Source organism: Papaver somniferum, chromosome 10 (genome assembly GCF_003573695.1).
Source record: "Papaver somniferum cultivar HN1 chromosome 10, ASM357369v1, whole genome shotgun sequence".
In the NCBI taxonomy this organism is placed as follows: domain Eukaryota; kingdom Viridiplantae; phylum Streptophyta; class Magnoliopsida; order Ranunculales; family Papaveraceae; genus Papaver; species Papaver somniferum.
The window spans coordinates 57,186,918-57,211,420 of NC_039367.1; the positions used below are offsets into that span (position 1 = coordinate 57,186,918).

The 24,503-nt window shown below is 36.0% G+C and overlaps 2 protein-coding genes across 2 annotated transcripts; both read right to left on the minus strand.

Annotated features, from left to right (window-relative positions):
• Positions 1–13,162: 13,162 nt before the first annotated feature.
• LOC113315669 lies at positions 13,163–14,502 on the minus strand. Its single transcript, XM_026563929.1, has 3 exons — positions 13,996–14,502; positions 13,361–13,909; positions 13,163–13,279 (listed from the first exon to the last, which is right to left on the minus strand). Exons 1-3 carry the CDS (start codon positions 14,500–14,502, stop codon positions 13,163–13,165), a joined length of 1,173 nt encoding a protein of 390 aa, XP_026419714.1.
• An 833-nt stretch (positions 14,503–15,335) lies between these two features.
• LOC113317216 lies at positions 15,336–18,641 on the minus strand. The gene is made up of 4 exons (XM_026565358.1): positions 18,051–18,641; positions 16,362–16,658; positions 16,035–16,257; positions 15,336–15,716 (listed from the first exon to the last, which is right to left on the minus strand). The coding sequence occupies exons 1-3, from the start codon at positions 18,372–18,374 to the stop codon at positions 16,147–16,149; spliced, it is 732 nt and encodes a 243-aa protein (XP_026421143.1). The 5' UTR covers positions 18,375–18,641; the 3' UTR covers positions 15,336–15,716; positions 16,035–16,146.
• Positions 18,642–24,503: the final 5,862 nt, after the last annotated feature.

Genomic DNA, 24,503 nt, shown 5'->3' on the forward strand with positions numbered 1-24,503 from the left:
ATGTTGTTTCTTCTTTGTATTATGATGGCATTTTGGTGGAAATAATGGGTATTCCTATCACCTAGTTTTATAGTATTTTCCCTACTTTTTATTTTCCAAAGTTCCTCTTCATAGTCATTCAGTTTTTGAATTTCAACCTTAGTATAAGTAATGCTTTTGTCATTAAGCCTAGCATTAGGATTTTTCATAAGATCATCAAGCTTTTTGGTCATGGTAGCTAAGCTATGTTTTATTTTACCAAACTCAAATTTGTTCCATAAGCTAACTTCCTTTTTGACAGTGGCCAATCTATTAACTAGGACAAAAGATTTTGAGCCACTAAAGTTTTTTTCCCAAGAGGATTTTATAATATCTCTACATTTCTGCTCTTCTTGGTAGAGACCAAAGAATTTAAATGGTTTTGAGCCATTTTGACAAGGAATAGAAGAGTCTAATAAGACATCACAGTGGTCAGATCCAGAGTGATTTAAGTGCCTAAGAGTAGCATTTGGGAATTGAGTAATCCATTTCCCATTTGCTACACCTCTATTAAGTCTTTATTCTATGTGACAATCACCTTCTTGGTGATTAGACCAAGTAAAGGGGAAACCAATGAAACCTATATCCTTTAGACCCAAATTATTGAACATGGCAGAGAATTTTCTTATTTCAGCACCATTAACAGGATTTCCACCTTATTTTTCTTCTTTATTAAGAATGAGATTAAGGTCACCTAACACTAGCCAGGGAAAGCTCATGGTTTCACCCATTTGGTTAACTAATTTCCAGGAATCATCCTTTTTATAGTCATATGGAATGCCATACATACAAGTGAGAATCCATTCAGTATTAGAATTTTTATCCCAAATCCCACCGTTTATTTGATTATCATCTAAGTATAGGACTCTAAGTTTAATAGACTTATTCCAAGCAACAACTAGACCCCCAGCACTTCCAACAGAGTCTTGGCAAGCCAAATTATAATACAAAGATTTTTTTAAGGTTTTTTCAACAAAAGGCCTTAGATGTTTAGTTTCAGAAAGGAAAAGGATATCAAGATTTTGAGAGAAAACTAATTTTTCTAGTTGTTGTCTAGTGTTCTTAGGTCCAAGACCTTGACAGTTCCAGGCTAAAATCTTAACAAGTTGCCAAAAATAAGAGACTGCAGGATAAGTAAAGCATAAAAAGTTTTGGGTATAACAGCTAGGAGTATCTAAAGGATCATGGAAATAATGTTTGAAACTTAAGTAAATCCTTTCAGTAGTGAAAAACGTTGGTTTAAAGAGACTAACCTGGTTAATCTTGGTCTCCAGAGGATTTGCAGACGAAGATTTCAACCCGTTTGCTACCTTGTCTCTTTGCCCTCTTACTGGAACCTTAGCCTTACTAGCTTTGATCTCCTTTTGAGATTTGATGGGATTTTTGCTATCGCCAGCTAAAGGAGCTTTTTCTGAGGAACCCAAGAGGAATTAGAGGTTTGAGGGATCATTGTTGTGACTCACTTTTGGATACCAAATGTTAGGTTTTTGGAATTGGGTGAGTAATTGATCTGGATTTAAAACTTTTTTGGGAGCTCCCTGAGAAGTATAGGGGCTTGAATTAGCTTTTCTTTTCTTAACTCATAACTGATCTTCAGAGGACACATCAGGGGAGGGTTGGGTAGAGCTAGGTGTTTTCTTCAATTTGTTTCGATTCCATTTTCTGGGAGTAGAAGAGACAGTGGGTTTTTGGCGAGGAGTAACAGAAGGGAAATTCGGGTATGGGCCAAAACCTGGAGGGTACGAGTGATTCGGGTTAATGGGAGCTTCTGAGAAGATATTGTTAATGGGCCTAGCTTTGAAGGGATTGTAAGTATATTGTTCAAGACGTTGTTGCTGTAGCTGGACTGATTTGTTGCTGGCAGTTACCAAGAACTGGTTTGGTTCAGACGCCATGGAGGTCTTCTTTTGGTTCAGCTTTCTATAACTCTCAAGAAGATCACCCTTCTGGGGAGCGGTCAGCATGTTCAACTCTTGGTTATGGGCATCATAGTTAGAGATATGTTGAGGGTTCTTTGACGATGAGGCAAGGCCAACAATGGAATTTAAGGATGTTGGTGTTACAGCTAACTCTTTGTGTCTCAAATTACCTTTGACCTCGAGAACTTCAGGATTATGAGGAGTAACTTGCATGTAACGCTCTTGAGATTGAGTTTCATGGCTGGAATCATTTTGGGGACTCTGAGTAGAGGATGCAAGAGCAGCAAAGAAGTTATGTGAAGCTGCCATAGTCGGTGAAGAAAGTCCTGTATAATTGGTTGCAGATTGAGAAACTTCACTCGAGATCTGGATTTGATTGTTGAAAGCTGGGTTTACCAGCTTCTTTGTGCTTAAAGCAATTCTTGCAGCAAGGATCTCTCTTCTCTTGGGAATGCAGCTATTTCTTGAGTGATCAAGAGTCCCGCAGGATTGACATAACTTGAATGGATAGAGAGAATAAGAAAACTATATCCAAGTTTTAGCTCCATCTACCATGCAGTGAGTACCATAAGGAAGGATGTGATCAATTTTGATTTATGCCATAACTTCAACATTTTTTTCATAAAATCTCTGCCATACAGATCTTTAAACAATATCATCTTTCCAGCAGGTCTTGTAATTTCCTCCAGAGCATTATATGTGATATAGTTATTAGGAACTCTTTTCATAGTGATACTGATGCGGACTCTATCAAACTCCTATTCTTGAATTTTGTGAACACCCTCAAAAGGTATTTGAATTATCGACAACATAGAGTCGTTGATAAGCCAGGGTTTTGGGTAGTTGACTGAGATAATATCAGCTGGGTGGTGAAATCGGAAATGGAAATGGTTTTTTCTTTTTAGATAGGGAGTGACCAGAATATCTTTTTTTAGGTTCCACCATTTTCTAGCATAGTCTTGAGCTTCATGATGGTTAACATTTATACTACTATGAAGTTTGCCAACATCACTCAATTTATCATCTTGAACAGGTTCTGGTTTTAAAGAATCTCTGTTGAGAAACACCACTGGCCTTAAAGGATCATGAAGAATTTTTCTTGCTTGCATAGATTCAGTAAGAACATCCACAGAGGAGCCTTCAGACAATCGAACCATTGTATCAATGAACCAGAAAGAGAGGAAATTATCAAACAAGATGGTGTAAACTCTGTTGGGTGAAATAATAGGGACTTCAAATATAACTAGAAAGAGTTTTTGGGATTTAGGCAGTTTCCAGATAGAGGGGTATTTTTTAGTATGGTGAGGAGGGAGGGAGAAGTGATAAGGAGATGGTAGAGCTGTAGAATGTGATCATTGCAGGTGCAAGTACTAAGATTCTCTTCTATCATCATGCATGTAGAGAGTTCTGTGCATATAATCTGCACATCCAACTATCTAGTCTTAATATGGCTCAACTTCTGCAACGATACTCCTGTATCATGGCTCCCCCATTTTAGGAAGCTGAAACTCATGTGTAAGCTCTAAACTGAAGGTGGGAAAACCCAGTCTCCCCCTGTTCCTTGTTGAACCACCTTGCTTTACTTAGGTTAAAAACCCATTACCCTCTATATTCCGCTTTAAAACTTAATTTCTAGCTCAGTTGTCTCGAGCTCATTCTCTAGTACTCTTGCGTAACATCCAGCTGACTTCCCACGGTCATAAACAAACCCACATCTTCGCTTCTATTTCTGAGCTTAGTTACACCAATAGCAAACATCGACTCCTTCTTCTCGTCTTTGGAATATGAACATACTAATCTTTGATCATCATCTTATGTTTTGAAACCAGTGACCACCATATTTCTCCTCTTCTTTCCTCGATCAAAAACAAAAGTCACGCCAATAATGAGCAACGCCTTGACTTGATCCCCATCTCTAGTTTCAGAAAATAACCTCTCCCAGCTAGCCATTAAACCCTGCCAAGCAACCAACCAAATTCTCCTTTCTTTTTCTTGGAAATCTTCATGCCATCGAATAATACTTGCTTCTCTTGGGTAATTCTCATTAGTCTTACTACTGGTAGCTCGTACTTGTTGACGCAAACTTCTTATATGATCAGTATAACCCTCTCTGTTCTTACTAATATCCTTACTCCAAGTACGAGCAGCACAAACACAAGCATCATTTGACTTAATTTTCTGATCCAAAGGTAGCTTCCAATCTAGAAGCACGGTCTCATCCTGGAGTAAATCTTTGGTGTCTCTCTTTGCAAAAAGCCGAAGTAGTTTCTTTGTTGTCTTTGAAATTTCTTTTCCTCTCTCATAATAATTGCCTCCATACTTCGAAAACAGAACAACACCATCTTCAGTAACACTAAAGACCCAAATCTGAGCCAAAGGTTCCACCTCTTGCCCTTTCTGCCGGTGATGCTCGACATAAGCATCTCTAGAACTCCATTCTTGAATATCCACAACAGTTGTTGATATGCAGATCTGCACTATATAGATTCCATCAAACCTAAAAAAATTCTTACTAACACCACTGTCATCTGCTAGAACACCTAATATCTCAGAAAGTACAAGATGGCGACCATCATATGATGTCTGTTTTGACTTGCCACGGTCAAAAACCAAAACCATTATATGAACTCCATGTAAAACTTGAACTACTAGGAATTCTCCGTCATACTTGTTGAAAACATCATCTTTACGATGTCGAAATTTGTAAAATAAACTTATGTTAGTCTCTTTGCTGATAAGAGTATCAGCAGGACCTACTGTAAAAACTTCATCTTCAACTTCTGAAAACTATCGCAAAGTTCTCTACATACTTCTTCAAGACCAAACTCTTCTTTATAAGAGTTTACGACTTCCTTCTCTTCCCTGATATGGGTATCAATAGCATCAGATGTAAGAACAACTCCGTCTTCAACTTCTGGATAGATGTCTTCATCTTCAATTTCTGGATAACTGTCTAAGACTGGTGGTAAATCCCAATCAACTATGACTTCGACTTCACTCGCAAAGTCATCGTATTTCGGCTCTTCAACATGGTTTAGCTCTTCCTTTAATTCTTCTTTTTCTCCCTTTGTACTTTCTTTTCTACGCTTAGACTTTCGTTTGACAACACTTGCTTTCATGAACGCAACTAACGTATCTGTTAAGTCTTGTATCTTAAGTTCAAGTTTAGCAAGCTTGTCCTCATCTGTTAGTGTCCTCTCGTCTTCTTTACTTCCCATCTTGATTCTAATACTTCCTCTAGGTTTCTTTTTCTCTTCCCTTGATCGCGTACACTGAATTCTTATTGAGTCCATGCACCACAACTAACCCTAGAAGTCAGAACGTGGCTCTGATACCACTTGATACGTAATCGATCAAGGGTACCTAGAGTCAGTGTTGTTTAATAGGAAGTTAGGAAGAATGCAAAAAAAAGATAATAAAATACAAAGAAAAGAACACAATTGATTCTTCTAACTTCTTCTTCTTTATAACTGTGAAAGAAAAAACTCTGTTACAAACCAAAACTATGGCTGCATTCTCTCTCGAGTTTCTCTCCACCTGCTAACTTCTTCTTCTTAATTGCTTGAAAGAAAACTCTATTACAATCAATAACTGACTGCTCTCCTCTCGTTTTCTCTAACTTTCTAGCCTACAAATCTCCTCCTTTTATAGGAGTGTAAACTTGCTGAAAAAGAAAATAAAGCTATGAGTTTTAGAACTCATCTAAAGTAGGAAACCTCAAAAGCTATGAGTTTTAGAACTCATCTAAATTAGGATTCTTAATCTAAGTAAGGAAACCTCAAGTCTTGTTGATCAAACAAACTGGTCGACCAACATCTAGTATCTTCTAGACACTCTCTAGCCATAGTATGGCTCAACTAAACCTAGGCTAATGGTTAGCCTCATCTGGCAGCTTTAGTTGTCCCTCTACTTCTGTTATTTGCTTGTGTGAATATAATCTTCACATTACTTAAATTCTGTGCATATAATCTGCACATTCAACTATCTAGCCGTTGATACAGCTCTGTGAAGATAATCTTCACGTCACTCTTCTAGCCTTAATATGGCTCAACTTCTGCTACGATATTCCTGTATCACTTATTTATTATGGAGACCCCAAAGCTCAACACCCAACTATATTTTCTTGTCTATACCCCATTTTGACCAATACACTCTAGCTATTAAATTGTACGCGACTTCATTAGTCAATTTGCATCGTCTATCTTCTTTTCCATGTGTATAAATAGAGTTCAAAATCACACTCATTTCCTCATCCTTCTCTACACCAATACAAATATTCCATAATCTAAAGGGAGAGAGTATTTTGTAGAGTGCATTACTAGCTAGAGAGTATTTAGCAAAAATGGGTACCGAAAACAATGCCAGGATTTTTTTTTGTTGGGTCTTTTGTTTGCTGTTGTGACACTAATCTCTTCTGAGGTTTCAGCTGCTAAGGATTTGGCTGCAAAAACAAGTAAGTAACGACAATTATGAAATCTTAGTATAAATTTCTGTGCATTTCTTTTCATATGGATGGTTGGCATCTTATTCCGATATTAATTGTATAGTACTATCGTTGTGTATTGCACCAAAAGATGAGACAGCAAAGAAAAGTGGTCTGCAAGATGCCAAGTACGGAAGAAACGGTGGTTAAGTAACGGTGATTACGGATCCCCTGGTGGCGGTGAATACGGATCTCCTGGTGGCGGTGGATACGGATCCCCTGGTAATGGAGGGGGTACCGTTATGAAGGTGGGCGTGGTGGTGGAGCTAGAGGAGGTGGTTACAGATGCCGACATGGCTGTTGTGACGGCCGTGGGTACTACAGAGGACATTGCTACAACTGTTGCTATTCTGCTGCTCAAGCCAAAGCCTTCGCTGCTGAAACTACCGCGACCCCCAATAATCTCAAGCCTTAGAAATCTAGCATACTATATGTATAGCTACTTTGAAAGCTGCTATACTTATAAAAAATGAAATATTATATTTTAGCAAGTCGTACCCGTTTATGTACTTGTAAGAACAGTTTCGTCCCAAATGTTTTCCTGAAATATTTTTTTTTTCGTTTTTATATACCACCCAAATAAACCTAGCATTTTGAGGGGCCACTCAAAAGAAATTAGGGGCCAACAATAAGACAAAATAGGGTCACTCAAACCTAAATGAAAGCTAGCCCTCATCTCGCATATTTCGTAATGGCAAAATTGCTCTTCCACAATCGGTAGTTAATATTACAATCGGTAGTTTAATTACAATCGGTAGTAAAGTGTGTTATTTTAACCTCTGAATATACTTAATTTTCGAATTTTAGTACTACTATAATCGGTAGTAAATTTAACTTCCGAATGTATATTGGTCCCAAAATGAGATTTTGCCAAAATTCTAAGATTTTCAAACTTTGGTACTACCATAATCGGTAGTAAAGTGTATTACCTTGACCTCCGAATATACTCAATTTTCGAATTTTAGTACTACCATAATCGGTAGTTAATTTAACTTCCGAATGTATATTGGCCCAAAAAGAGATTTCGCCAAAATCCTAAAATTTTCGAACTTTGGTACTATCATAATCGGTAGTAAAGTGTATTACTTTAACCTCCGAATATACTCAATTTTCGAATTTTGGTATTACCATAATCGGTAATAAATTTAACTTCCGAATGTATGTTGGCCCCAAAATGAGATTTTGCCAAAATTCTAAAATTTTCAAACTTTGGTACTATCATAATCGGTAGTAAAGTGTATTACTTTAACCTCCGAATGTACTCAATTTTCGAATTTTGGTACTACCATAATCGGTAGTAAATTTAACTTCCGAATATATATTGGCCCTAAAATGTGATTTTGCCAAAATCCTAAAATTTTCGAACTTTCGTACTAACATAATCGGTAGTAAAGTGTGTTACTTTAACCTCCGAATATACTCAATTTTCGAATTTTGGTATTACCATAATTCTTAGTAAATTGTGTTAATAAGTGATGCTTATTATCTACCGATTGTGTTCATGGTCTAAAATTCAAATTTTCAAAACTTAATAAAATTTCGAAACTATCTACTTTCACAATCGGTAGTTAATGGTGTTCATTAGCTGCCGGTTGTGCGTAACTTTTAGTACAGGGAAATTAAATTTTTTGAATCAAGAATAATCGGTAGATAATGATAAATTTACCTACCGATTTTGGTTGATGTTCTTAAGAAATGAAGAACATCAACCATAATCGGTAGGTAAAGTAGATTATTATCTACCGATTATGTTTCTGCTACTGCAAATCCAAGAACATCAACCATAATAGACTGTAGTCTCGCGAACTATAGTAGTAAAAATGGAATCAGTTTCAACTGAAATAGACTGTAGTCTCGCGAACAATAAAATCAAAAGACAGCTCTACATATAGAATTTTGTGAGGATTGGTAACAGAACAATATCATGGCTCAATTGGGGGCCCTGGAAAATAATTAGGGCCCCTAGCTACAAGACAAAAAAGGTCATGAAATAGTAATTGGAGTTATCCCTTACCTCATTTCTTTTAAATGGCTAAATTGCCCTCAAATCATTAGTGTTGAGTTGATTAGTTGTTAATATTACTTAATTTGATTTTAACCTATTTTTTTTCAAATTTTTTGTTTGCAATTTCTTTCTTTTTTGTTTTTGTTTTTTTTTTCTCCAAATTTGTATGAAAAATCGTCATGGAGGTGAAGTGTTTCATTGACGACCCTCGAGATTCGTTACTATTTAAAAACGACCCCCAAGAGTCGTTGTTTCATTGACGACCCTCAAGAGTCGTTATGCTTCAAAAACGATCCTCAAGAGTCGTCATTGAAACAATGACGACTATAAACGGTCGTTAACGCATATAAAAGGGTCGTTATTATTTTCGAGGAGTTATTAATGGCGGAAATATATTAAAGGGTCGTAATAGTATTGAATAAGATCATGACGACCCTTTGATGTATTTTTCCGCCATTAATGACTCTTCAGAGAAGATAACGACCCTTTTATATAGAACGCGAAATTGGGGGATATAGATTACTTCCCCCAACCCATGGTGTGTGCTAAGGGGTGATTTTTCGGTATGAAAATACTAAAATACCCTTTGCTCAAAATAAAAATCAAAAACTTAAAATGAAAAAAAAAAAAAAATCATATCCCCCATTTATCTCACTCCCTTTCAAATTAGAGTTTTCCACACTCCCTCGAACTCTAAATTTTCCCCACTCCCTTTCAAATTCTCTTCCCTTTTAAATTTTCCCCATTTCCCCACTCCCTTGAAAACGATTTTTTTTTATCATTCGGAAGCGATGAGGACCATGCCGGTAGTGATGAATACCATGCCGATATTGAGGAAGACCATGCCGGAAGTGATGAAGACCATGTCGGAAATAAAAAAAAGTTACATCGCCGGAAGTGATGAATATCATGTCGGAATTGATGAAGACCATGCCGGAAAATGGTGCCGGCATACTTGGTAACTAACATTCAATGCCGAAACTGAGTGTCGACATGCTCGATAGAAATCTATCAATGCCGGTAGTCAAGTGAAAAAAATTTGAAGTTTCCTGGATACTTTTCATCATGTGTCGGGATAGAAAATTAAGCAACATACTATGCCGGCATAGATACCTGCATGCTCGAGAATTAACTGACTGTGCCGGAAGTGGACTGATTAAAACCAAAAAATTTAGGTTTTGAAAATTTCCAACAAATGCCGGCATGGTTTTTTCGGTTGAATACAATGCCGACACCGAGCTATTTCAGCTGCAACAATGGTGGATTCAAAGAAAAAAAATTAAATTTTCAACCTAGCAGCAATTCTCTCTGCACAATCGTCCTCCACTTTCACCAAAAAAAGTTATCTCTCAAATTTTTTTCCAACTTTCTACTCTCATCTCATTCACCCAAATACAAATACAAATATACACTAATCATTTAACAAATACTTAAGATTTTTACTAATTATTATTAACCCCTAAACTTGATTAGTGAGGGTAGATTAGGATTTAAAAAATACTTAGATAAGGGGTGACCCTGATTTGATATTTGTATCCAGTTTTTGTCTTTTTCCTCTATCCCCAAATTAGTTTTTTTATCCCCCAATTTCGCGTTCTTTATATACATTAACGACTGTTTAGGGTCGTCATCGAAACAATGACAACTCTTGAGGGTCGTTTTTCAATCATTAACGACTCTTGAGGGTCGTCAATGAAACAATGACGACTCTTGAGGGTCGTTTTTGAAATAGTAACGACTCTTGAGAGTCGTCAATGAAACACTTCACTACCACGACGATTTTTCATACAAATCTCGGCAAAAAAAATTAAAAGAAAAATAACAAGTAAAAAAATTAAAACTAAAAAAAATACAAAAAATAAAAGTAAAAAAATTAAAACTAAGAAAAATAAAAAATTAAATATTAATAGGTTGACATGTGCCACAATCCTAAGGGTTGGGGTAATCTCATCTTTTCATTGTATTTAAACACCCCTTATCCTCCTCCCATGAATGGGGATAGGAATCTAGGGCCTCTAATTAGTTTTCGGGGCCCCCAATTAAGCCCCGAAGAACATATGAAAGTTCAGCTTGTAAACAGTAACCAATATAATATCAATATGAAATGGGTCGGGTAATAAAGCAAAATGTAGAATTGAATTTTACAATTAGATTTGTAAAATCTACGGACAAACCCATTTTACAAATTCTTCTCACTATGAAACCCACGCTCAGAAATTCTTAGACGCACACCCATTCTCGGTGATAAAATTATGCACAGACCCATAATTTTGAGAAATTATGTTTTCGTTTTTCTTCTTTCCAAACTAACCTAAAATCACATGATTCATCTCATATCTCATCTTCTCTGTTCCTCCGTGCTTATTCTTCTTCATCCCAAAGTCCAACAAAGAAACTCCAGAGAAAAGCCAAGGTTCGATGTTTTTTCTGCGAAAGGTTATGTCGGGTTCTGGTCGGGGAAAGGACATGATAATGGTTCGAGCGGAATTCAGTTTTGACCGAGGAAATACAGGGAAGAAGACAAGTTGATGTTGTTGATATTGGAGGTGAGTAATGATGAATGATTTCAATGTTTATATGAGATATGAAGAATGGGTTTGTGCAGATCTGAATGAAATTGTAGAGCAAGGAGATGAAGCTAATTTTTCTTGGAAATTGGGTGAGTTTGGCTACAACGAAAAATAGAACGACACACAACATGTTCGAGAAAAGGCCTGAAGTACAGCCAGAGAGGAGTGGTTGCTATGACTGATTTTTGAGGAAGTTTTCAATGAGATTTGAAGGTCTGCTAGAAGTTTACAGGAGCAAGGGGAAGTGAACTGGATTTGTATGGGCAGCTGGTGGTACAAGACTTATGGATGAATTTGGTGCAGATTTGATTGTTGACTATTTGAAGGGATTTGATGTTCATCTGCCAAGGTTCCAAATGGTCTCAATTGAGAGAAACAAACAAATCTGTAGCTCAGGTGGTATGAGTATGATGGACAGTGTAATACAGGTGTATTGGCAACAACATAGGTTTCGAATTGGTGAACAGTAGATGGAGTCTCGAGACTGAAATCCAATTGATGTGGTTTGTTGGATCAAGTTTAGGGCTGAATTTGGTGCTGAATGGTAGTGATTAGTGAATTTTTCTATAGGGATACTGGTGGGTGTTTTCCGTTGGTTTTGAGAGATAATTGATTGAAGCTTGGTAGTTGTTGGTCTACAGTGATGAATGTTTGAGCAAAGCCTGGAAGCGTGAATGCAGTTAAGCAAGGGTGTCGTAGTCGTTGGTCTACAGTGATGAATGATAGTGATTGTGGATGATTTCGCAAAAACTGGAAGCTGGAGATAGCATGGATTGATGGGTACTAGTGGAATACAAATCTGAATTCGTGCAATCACATTATACTGAGCGAAATAGGTTCTGCCGTGTGCTTTATTTTCATGACAGTGGAGTTTGTTGTGTTTTGGATTTAGGAAGGTTGCGGCAACGAATGGAGATCGATGTATCTTGATACTGGAGGAAAATGCTTAGAAGCTCAGAGAATGGGAATGGAGACGAATGAGATCCTTGAATCTAATTGCTTATGCTGCAAAGAACAACGATGAGTGATATTGGTGTTTACATTAACAAGATGGAGTGAGTTTTCGGTCAGTTGGCAGCGAAGAAGAGAGAGGTGCTGAAATTTGCTGGGAGTTTTCGGTCACTTGTATCTCCAATTTTGTGTCTTCCAATTTTGTGTGACGTGCATTTAAAAGAAAATGGAGGTGTGAATAGTGATGCATAACAAGTTATGCATCTACAAAATTTGTTACATAACTTGTTATGCATTCTCGAAATTGGTTGCATAACACGTTCTGCAGTTGTTTTTTTTTGCATAACTTGTTATGCAGTCCAGAAAACGGTTGCATAACACGTTATGTAACTACTTTTTTTTAGTATTGAAATCAACAAAAAATAAGGATGCATAACTGGTCGTGCACCTACAATAATATCTACATAACATGTTATGCAGTCGTGAAAATGGATACAGAACCTGTTATGCATCCGAAAATATGACTGCATAATGCATTATGCATCGAGAAAATTGTTGCATAATCTTTTATGCATCGATAAAATAGATGCATAACCTGGTATGCATCCGTATTTACGGATGCATACTGCATTGTGCATCAATTTTTTTATGTACGCACTAAAATCAACCAAAACAATGGTTACATAACTTGTTATAGATGCATAACTTTGTTATCCAAATGCATAATTTGTTATGCAGTGGAGAAAATGGTTGCATAATTCGTTATGCGTTTGCAGAATGTGTTATGCATCTTTTTTTGGTGGCTGCATAATAGTTATATATCAAGTTTTCGAAAATTTTGCCTAAAATGATGATCACCTCCGATTTTTTCGTGAAAAACAAAAATTTGATATTCTTGTTTGTACTCGTTGCGTAGCTCTCTTAAAAAGATTTCCAACGATATAAAATTTGTAAAATTCCAAGGCGCGGATTTTTAGATATGTTATATCCAAGTTGCGTTGCCAATTATACCCCTTATGCATAACCCGTCATGCGGATGCATAATCCATCATGCAGACATTTTGTCACGGTACCTAAAATTAATTGTGGACCCGACAATGAAAATATTATTTTTTTTGGGCCCGAGGATAAGTTTCCCATTAGATTTTGTATTTTATGTTGGCTGGCTCTTCATGCCAGCCTTTGAGTGAGAAAGTTAAAGTTCCAGACTCTTTCTTTATGAGTGCATATAAACTAGTTCATCTTCTCCCCATTCCCTAATATCAATGTTGAGAGCTTTATCAACTGACGAAGACGGTAAAACGTCGCAGCATTGTCGTCTCCGTGCTTGCAGCTAAAAAAATCCAAGAATGTTTAGTATCAATCACAAAGGAAGAAAACCACGAAAATCACTAGACTCCCAATACCAAATTACCTGTTTGATATTGAGATCTAGCTTATGTGAGAACACTCTGATTTCTTCCAATTTATTTGTTATATTCTTCTTTTCCAAGCAATTATCAAAACCATTCCTCTTGTACATACTCTTAACGACAACAGCATCATCTGTATTGAAAGTTGATGACAGACCATCTAAAAAGAAAATGGTTGGCCTTTTGCATGGATCACTATCCACTTCTCGAGTATTAAACATGTATAAATCTGAATACGCATTCTTTTTCCCCCATGACTTAAATGTTTTTCGAACTTGGATAAGATCTCGAACAAGAACATCGCCTTCGAAAACCTGAACAGCATGACCCCATGAGATTGATATTGTTCTTGAAAACTTTTTGTCATAGCATATAGTTTGTTGCACAATTCTGTCAGGATCAAATGTTGCAGCTTTCAGTAGCTGTCCGATCGCTTGATGTCTTGTCTTGTGTGGAAATATTGGGTTCATGTTATCCAAGTGATGAAGAGATATCAAAGGTGCTAGCGGATGCGAGGCCAATAATCCAAACAAATCCCCTCGCATATCAATCTAGCAAAAGAGTTGCAAAAAAACAATGAGACTCATGCAAAATGCCTAAAATATTACACACGATGTACTGCTGTGAGTATATATACCTGATGGAATCCTAATTCATGAGTCAAAGTAACCCCGAGCTCCGCCAAGCAAGAATAAATCCTAGCATCACTTCCATAAAGATGAGGATACCGGTACAGACATGAATCCAATACCTTGGCCAGAACTTTTGCAAGTGGATAACTCAAAGCGAAACCACATCCACCATAACCCATTTCAAGTGAAGACAGGATATCGGAGTTTTGAGTGTACGTCTCCGAAAGAGACCCGACATAATGTGGCAGATTATGATCATACTTAGAAAGTGTTTTCACTAAATTCTCTGTGAAGAACACAGTATCATCGTCACCGAAGACAAACCATCTCACGTCCGAATGATTTGAATTTACAGTTTCCAACAAGACTCGTGCTACACGTATAGCAGACGTAGCACCTCCTTTAAAACTATACGGAAAACGCGAGGCGTCCTCAGATACACGTACAGGAGGAAGAGAAGAATTAGCATCATTTTGCAACAACATTTTATCAACAAATACACATCCTCTCATTTCTTCTGGCTTCCACCACAACCGAATGTATTCCTTTCGTTTTTCCCATGATTTGAAGCATGAGGCAATACCAAAAACAATATGCTTTATTGAGGTATCTGGAGAACTGTCAACGTTAATTGACTTTGTTAACCTGTCAACGTTATTTGTCTTTGTTGTTAACCATGTGTTGTTGCCGGAAGTTGATGAATGAGTTACTGAAAGCATAAGATAGCATAAACTGAGAAAGGAAGAGAATAAGATGATAATTTTGAAGGGAGATAAAGTTTGAGTTTTGGAACTCATCATTAACTGACTAAAATAAAAAACTTGGCAGTTCTGTTTTAGAAGAATATGTACATTCCCATTTTCCGATACAATATATAGCATTATTCATAATCTTACTTCACCTGAACAGAAGTAACTTTCTTTGTAGCACAAGCCAACTGACACAGGGCTACACATTTTGGTTTTTTTCATACTTTACTAATTATTTGGCTTTATTTTTTCTACTTCACAAAAATTTCCCTTTTTTTTTCACTTTTAGGCCAATTACGTTTCTTTGTAGTACAAGCCAACTGCCACTTATACTTCATATAGTATATTTCTGTTGTACTATTCCACCTTTATCAGAATAAAATAGAGTTTTGAAGATGGGGTGACTGCAATTGGCTTGCAGCAAAATCACCTCTACAGAATGCAAGGGGATAGCTTGCAGCAAAATCATCTCTACAGAATGCAATTTCAAAGGCTGGTGTCCTCTTTTATTGGTATGCTTATAAACGTGAATAGTCACCAGAAATATATACAGGAAAAATGTTTTCAGTACCGGTCTGTATAGTAATATGATAATATAAAGAAAGAAATCCTCTCATTTGTTCTGGCTTCCACCAAAACCGAACATACTCCTTTTGTTTGGCCCAAAATTGAACAAATTTTAAAGAAAGAAGCAGTACATGGATAATATGATAACATAAAACCAGTTTCTGCTTGCTCAATTTAAAGAACCTTACTGGTTCTTCAACCGTTACACGACCCAACTTGACCCAGTTGTTCTTCTATTAGGGTGGAATTGTATTTTGACAAGTTTTCACATTCTGACAAAATTTTCATCTGCAGCAGCAGTTCCTCACTTTTTACGTACTAGAAGATGATAAAAACAATATATCCAATACCTAGAGATATTTACAGGGCTCTTGACTAATAAGTCACCTTCCAAGATGTCTACACTTGGCCTGAAAAGAAGAAAAAAAATGACAACAGAAGATTTAGAAGTACATATTTGATGGCACCAAAAGGAAAGAACGATGTTGTTCTGCTAAACATAATCAGGAAAGAGAATATGTTTCTATCTGCAGACCAAGAAGAACAAATGTCAATGTGTGGGTTAATGGTATATATAGATATGCCCATTGTTATGCAGGTATAGCGTACACAACTAATCGACAAGGGTACACAAAGGGTATGACCCATGAGCATCATGGGAATCGAATGGAAGAACAAGGAACAAGAACTGTAAGGCATTAAGCAAATATCCATTGTTGTAAACATACCTGATCATTGACACGGGAGCTCTAAAAAATTCAAACTCCTTGGGAATTATTTGCTTTCCACCCTCCTAGAGGAAAGCATTCAAGAAAAAAATGGTGGATCTCCAAAATTTTACTAGGATTTCATAAAGATTAACTCTTCAGTTCTGCATTCTCGAATACCAATATCAAGTCCTTCTTCAGAAGAAGGTAAGACATCACAGCAATGTCGTCTTGGTGCTTGCAACTGAAACAAAAAGTACAATACAGGAATTATCGTAGGATATGCTACAGAACCATTTACGATAATACAAAATAGGACAGACACTAGAAAAGCTTGTAATGCACTACCTTTTCAATGCTAACTTCAAGCTTCTGAGAGAATACTCTGATCAGTACAAGTTTGTTTGATGAAACTTTCTGGGAGCAGCTTACATCCGAAAATCGTTTGTAGTTACTCCTTATCCCATCAGTTTCATTAAAAACACTTTCCAAAAAGAAGACAGTAGGTCTGTCACATGGATTTCTGGGAAATTCCTCCGTGTTAAACATGTATGGAGCTGAATTAGCATTGCCACCTCTCTTCCATGGAGAAAAAGTCCTTTGCACAGCAAGGAGATCAGGAAGAAGTTGATTCCCTTCAAGTACCTGAATTGCATAACCCCATGAAATCGAAATTGTCCACCACTTTGAGCGGTTATAACAAACGACATGCTGCAGAATTCTATATGGGTCAACATTAACAGCTTCAAAAAAATGTTCTAACGCCTGATTAAGATTCATGTTGGGAAAGATTGAATCCATGTAATCCAGATGATGAAGGCCGTGTTTGGGAGCTTTGACTACATAAAGCTTAGCTAGGGAATTTTTTTCTCTAACTTGAGCAGGATTATCTCAAGATGTATTAATAAAGATGATGTTTGTCTTTTCGTTATATCCATCACGGGTTTATCATGTATTATGTTTGTCTCTCCATATTTTAAACCTGTATTTTTATAAAATAATTATGTATTATGGATAAAATTATCGGAGAAAAAAATAAAAACATAACAATAAAGTTAAAAAAATTGAAAATATTTTGATTAATTAAAATAACTACCTCTATAACCGTCTAACCCAGGCAAGGATATTGGGTATCCTGGCTATTTTGGAGAATAGCATAACCTTGCTTTTTTAGCTTCCTAAAATCAAGGAAGATTTAGTTGTTCATATCCTAGACTAGTATTAGAACAAGACAAACATAATTTAAATGTATTTTCTTGATAACCCAACCTAGGATAGGCATTTTCAAGGGGCCAAACACGGCCGAAGAGATACCAAAGGTACTAATGGATGCGAAGAGAGAAATCCAAACAGATTCCCTCGCAGATCAACCTGTTAAAGTATGGATGAATAGGTTGATACTTATTTAAACGATTCCAATCACTAGCCGTAAAGTATATTTGAAAGATGGAAATGGATAATTCATGACAATGTGGGATTGGAATTGATCAACAAATATTAGGAATGACTAAAGAAAACACCGTCGCTTATGCATCAAATTTGTCGTGACTAAATCAAGTCTGACCGAGCTGCAGACACAGGATATGGCTCTAAACAAATTACATTTCTGTTTGCACAGAACACGCAGCAGGAACCAAAATTCAAACTCATATAACTTGGTATTTTAGACTATTAAAGGTAACAAGCCACTAACTTGAGTTCAATTTCCTATGAAGCTTACAGGCCCAGAGATTATGGATGTTTCAAAAAGCAACTCATGGATCTCCACTCATTAGATACTTGTCTTGGCATAGGTTCTTCTTTACTTTTAGTTTTTCTTTTTAATCTAAAATAGATTGTCCTGAAGATGGTGAATATTTCTAGAAAGCAACTGGCAACACAAGTTGCTTACGCCAACAAAACGAGAATATATTCAAATTGACAAATTGTGCAACTCAAATGAAAAAAAATTCAAAAGCAAAATACTACTAAATAAGGAAAATGAATCAATTGAGCTATCTTCTGATTAATGAATAACACAACGAACTATCAATTTACCTGATGAAATCCAGGTTCATGCGTCAAGCCAACACCAAGCTCAGCTACACAAGAGAATACCCTAGCATCACTTCCATAAACATGTGGATACCTCATCAAACAAGAATCGAAACACTTCGCCAAAACCTTAGCAAGTGAATAACTAATAGCAAAACCACCACCACCAAATGCCATATCAAATGAATACTTAACATTCTGCTCATAACTCTCTGAACTACTCCCAATATAATACCATCTGTTATAATCATATTTCGAAAGTGTTTTCACCAAATTATCAACAACAAAAAACTGTATCATCGTCACCAAACACAAACCACTTAACATCAGTTAGATTAAGATCAGCAATCTCTTTAACAATACGTGCAATCCTTATAGCAGATCTTAAACCACCTCTGAATGTATAAGGAAAACGTGAAGTATCTCCAGATATCTGTTGTCTGTACCGTAGGAAGAGTATTATCAAGATTATACGATTTATTAACAAGTTCACGATCAAGAAATACATAACCTCTATATTGATTAGGTTTCCACCATAATCGAATCAAATTACTTCGTTGAATCCATGTTTTTGATGAAGAAGCGATTCCAAATACGATTTCATTTGTGGAAAGCTGAGTTTGTGATGAAGATGATAATGAAATTAGAGATTTGTTGTGTGGGTGTACTGTATCAAGAGATGGAATTTTGTTTGTAGAGATTAGAAGGTAGAGATTACAGAGACCTGAAAAGATTAAGAGGAAGATTATGATGCTTGTAGAATTTGTTAGGGTTTTTTGAGAAGAGTCTGATGATGGTGGTGGCATTTCGATCTCGTCGATGAGAAATGAGTTACATTAAACTCAGGCAGGAATAAAGGTTTTTTAATTATGTGCCTTGAGATGGAGGGAAGGTAACTAAAGGTATGTTCATTTAATGTTGGATCGGATTGTACTATGGGAATTTCTTGAATAGTAACACTACGCTTTGTTCTTTGCACCCCCACTGCTCTAGAATTTTTTTTCTGGGATTCTGTATATATTTATTTTTGTTATTTTTTTATTTTTATTTTATTTTTATTTTCTTTTGAAGGAAAAAGGGATAAAGAGAGTCCCTAGAGAAATTATATTACTAAAATGTCAAACAAGTGACATAAATTCATACATCATCAACAAAGAATAATAAAAAATACATTTAATGAGAACCCCTAATACAAAAGATCTAACACACATTAAAAGTATTGAGTACATATTCAAATAGAAAACAGATGTTTTCTGAGGGATGGTTTTTGGAACTCTTTCCAACCATTTGGATAACTTCTTCAAATCTTGATGCTCCCATACCAAGGAGTAATAAGCACATAACATCATAATCACGATTAGAACCGGTAGCCATGGATCTTGTATCGAGTTGCAGAGACCTACGTCACGTCGGAGGAAATCGTTGTCAACAATATACATGAACATACCATCACATGTTAACAAAGTGTCATTAAGGCTATTATATTCTTCATAACGACAATAGTCAGCCATTAGAAGACGATCAGGAGAAATATATACAAAACCTGACTATAAGATCCCTGTAAAACAAGGACAAGTTTTATTGAAAGCATAAAAACCTAATTTAAATGTTACCCAAATTTACCCTAATTAATATTAGAGTAAATCTAGGCAACACACAAAAATCAACTTAAAAATTGATATGTAATTGAGATTTGTAAAAGGAATTGATGAAGAAGAAGAGGAGGTAGTTTGAGTTTTTTGGGATATTGACAGTATTGTATTGTACAATTGGGACTTGGGAGTACCCAAGTGTGGCACATGGTTAGTATTTTCTCCTATAATCCCCGAGTTGTTTTTGATTCAGTTTTGCAGCATTGCTAAAAGCCTAAGAGCAGTTACTATGGACTCAATAAATCAAAGATTTGTTCATTTTGATCCCACTATGGACTCAACAAACATGAAAAATGGATGGATAAACCAACAAATTTGTTGGTTTGTTGAGTGAGATGGAAGAACATGCACGCGCTTGGTGGAAGGTCGGGTGGTTGTCGCACACACCGACACACGCTGGCGTGTGAGCCAGAAACTGAGTTCGGGAACACATAACTATTTTTGTTTGCGTACCGGTTTGGATACTAATCTCGGTTCCGTAACCACAGTTCCAAAATGGTTCGCGTACAAGTATGCATACCAATCTGGTTCACGAGTTGAACAAATTTTTCATATGATATACATAAGAATATGCGTACCACAAATCTGTAAGTCGATATATAGCTACTCTGCTACGTGTTCGAGTACATATAATACGTGTTCAGACTTATAACAGTTTTCTCAGTTTGTAAGACTGATAACACTGTCTTGTATCTGAATCTATATTATTTCTATATTTCTCTTTAAATCGATTCAGAACATTCCTGAATAATATCAATGACACATATCACTGTTCCAGGCTATTTTCGAATGATAAAACTTGAATCACGATTTTGATTCCGAACAATAAATTGTCCTTAAACGAAATTCATCAAGTATGAACAAATGTTCATTAAGCTTAGTCATTATATTTCGAGAACTAGTTACCAAGATAAAATTGACTCAAAATTCTTATTTATGCATAATAGTCTAATTAGTTATGCAACAACGTCTCAATGATAGAAAAGTGAATATAACTTGAGATATAGGTGGTTTAGTCTTCACTTACCTTTTATTGATGAAATTATCCAAAAGCTTCGGTTGATCTTCGCCTTCAAACAATAGAACGCAATGATGATTACCGTGATCCATTATTTCTCAACTACATTTTTGTCCTAGTCTGAGACTTAACTAACTGTAGACTAGAAATAAAGATATAGTTTTGTCAACTAAATTTGACAACAAGCTTGAGATAACAACACCTGTGAGTTCGACCGAGCAATGCTCTAACATAAACACCTGTTATGTCCCATAATACATGAGGTAACATGGTGACGCATATACAAGGTAATCACTAATATCAATAAATTTTAATGACTGCTACATCATCTTTGACAGAGGAAAGGAAATCTACATTCAACTAATGAGAAAAGTTGATGATTCTCATTCTCTAAATTCAGAAAAATGATCGATCAACTGGTTTGGCACCGTAACGGATAAATTCCCAAAAAAGATGTGTTATACGCATACCTTCTTTGCACCTCTGACAACTTAATTCTCTAAGTTTTTACTAAAAAAAATACGTAGGTCAGCTTTCGTAGAGTTCTTCCTACTTTTTTCAAACCTATAACATAGAAGAATAGTTGTCCCAGACACTCTTTGCAAAATTTAAGGTGTATCCATGTAGCTAAAGAAAATGAAAATCACCTCCTCTATCCATTATTCTTATGCACGAGAAATCTGGTTTTATTTTATCTAGACATTTACAATATCTTTGAAATTCAATCAAACTTGGTTACCGAACTTCCAGTTATAAAACAATAATTCCCTATATTCAAACGAAAATTTGCAATCACTTGGCATATCCAAAAGGAACGCAACACTGGATGTTAGGGGAAGAATGAAGATAGCTAGATTTGATTTTATAAATTAAAACATCTATAATATTATGGCCTTTTAATGATTTTACCTTTCACTTGGTAGCCACGGGTATTAACACTATCTTATTTGATTAGAATGCACTTGTTGTCTAAACTTTGTAAACCAAACGGTGGTTGAAACTTCCTTGATTTTTTTTTTTTTTTTTTTTGAGAGAAAAAGGATATGTATTAAAGAAAAATTACAATATATATAAGAGAAGTCATAAGACTCCTAAACCAGATGAAAAATCTGAAAAGAACCTAGCTCATATCCATAATTTGTTCTCATTGGAAAAGAATTTGATCCATTGAGTAGCTTTTGAATATGTTAGTCTTTGAAATCCATAACCAGATATCTAATTTTATAGCACATAGTAAATCATCTTTTTATTTCGGTATTCCTCCGTGAACTCTTCTATTCCTTTCTAACCACGGTTCCCAACATATTGCAAAAGGGAGAAGATGCCAGACCATTTTCACCTTCTGCAAATTCTCCAACTCCGTAAACTGCTCTTCAAACTCGAATTCTCCATCCACATAGCGTGCACGTAATTAAGAAAATAATCCCAATAATCACTAGCCCAACTGCAGTGCATGAAGAGATGGTCTTGAGATTCAGCAAAAATTTTACACAGTAAGCACAAGTTGGAATTAATCTCCATTCTCCTGTTCTGCAACATCACTCTAGTAGGAATAGATTCACGCATAGCGGCCCATCTAAGAAAGATTACTTTTGGAGGCGCGAACTTGCTGGACACGATACCATGAAAATCCCATTTTGCATTTTTCTCAGTGATTTTGGTATAAATATCCTTCCCCGTACAAAAACCTTCGATACAGTCATCCTCACCTTGAACCAGAATTACATTCCTCATATTATGCTTGAGCTCCAGCAGATCTATACTCTCAGTTGGATCAAGGTCTCTTGAGAAAATAAAGTTTCATGAAATCCCTTTCATGTTAGCGACCATCTCATTCTTTTGTTTACTTATCCTATACAGTCTAGGATATTTATCCTTGTAAGCTTTTTTCTCATTCCATCGATGATGCAAAAATCTCAAACCTCTTCCACTCTTCACATGTATAGTTACAATATCATGAAAATCATGATTAGCTTTAAATATGTCATACCACATGCTTGTACCCACTGCTTCTTTAGTATGCACAAGTAATAAAAAAGACTCATCTGCCTTTGATTTTTTCATAAATTATTCTTCTCCACCATGTTGTTTATTCCTTACAATATCTCACATGTCATTTTGCCGAAAGAGATCTGTTAATGTGTCTTAAACTTCTGATACCTAAACCTCCATGCTTTTTTGATTTACAGATCTTCTTCCAAGACACCCAACTCATCTTCTTCTTGTCATCATCCTCTCCCCCACAAGAAATTTCTCATGATATTGTTAAATTTCTTTTCTACTGACACAGTAAGATGAAAGATAGACAAAAAATATGTTGCAACACTTTGTAAAGAGCTTTTAATTAAAGTCAATCTACCTGCCTTGTTGAGAAACTTTCTCTTCCAAGGTGCCAGCTTTTTCTTCATTCTTTCAATAACTACATCCACACCTATAGATGCTCCAATGGGAATACCCAAATAAGTAATAGGCAATACATCTAGCTTACAACCCAACTCCAAAGACAAATATTGAACTAGTTCATCAACACCTATACTTGTCATTGAGCTTTTTTCCAGAATTTACTTTAAACCAGTCAGCACTTCAAACATTAACAAATTGATTAGCAACCTCCTTACCTCTAACTGTGAAGCATTAAGCATGATAATTGTGTCATCAGCAAATTGCAGGTGAAATATCATAGTACCACCTTCCACCACCTGGAAACCACCAATTTTATTGTTTGCAACAACATCATCCAGCATCATTGATAGAACTTCTACTACCAGCAAAAACAAGAAAGGTGATAATGGGTCACCTTGTCTTATTCCTTTAGAAGGTCTAATGATGTTAGTAGCCTCTCCATTAACCAAAATTGAAAACTGATCTCCTTTAACACGCCATTCTATCCATTTGATTCACTTCTATCCAAAACCATTCTTCCTCAAGATAGTAAATAGGGATGGCCAATTGACATTGTCAAAGGCTTTCTCCATATCAATCTTACACAGAATTACAGGTTTTTTCTGCCTTAACCTACTATCAATACATTCATTTGCTATAAGAATTTCATCCAAGATATGTTTGTTTTTTATAAATGTACCTTGAGCATTAGATATTAGACCAGGAATGACCACTTTGATTCTCTCAGGCAGCAACTTATATACAATCTTATAGAAGCTACTGATTAAACTTAATGGCCTGAAGTCCTTCACAGTTGTTGAATCCTCCTTCTTTGGAATTAATTTCATGAAAGCCATATTCAATCTCCAATGCATCTTCTCCTTACAATGAAATTCCTTTATAACAACCATAACATCCTCCTTTATGAAACTCCAACAAGCCTTGTAGAATTCCAAATTATACTCATCTGGACCAGGTGCTTTGTTTGCACCACATTTCTTGATAGCATCTAACACCTCAGCCTCTTCAAAAGGTCTCTCCAACCAATATTGTTGAGCAACATCAATACTTTTGAAGTCCATATTATCAAAAGTAGGATTCACAGACACTTTTGAAGTGAAAAGAGAAGTGTAATATTGTTGTATCTCTTTCTTAATTACATCTTGGTTGAAAACATCCACACCAGCAACCTCCAACTTTGTAACAGTTTCTTCTCCTTTTTGCATTTGCAATTTTGTGAAAAAAGCTAGTGTTTTTATCTCCTTCATTGAAACCTTTAACCTTAGCTCTCTGATGAGCCACTCTTGCTCTTGTCACCTTTACCGTGTTAAGATTAACTAACATTTTATCCTTTTTTTCAATCCGGTCTGTAGACAAAGTTGCAGATTCTTCAGCTAAATTTAG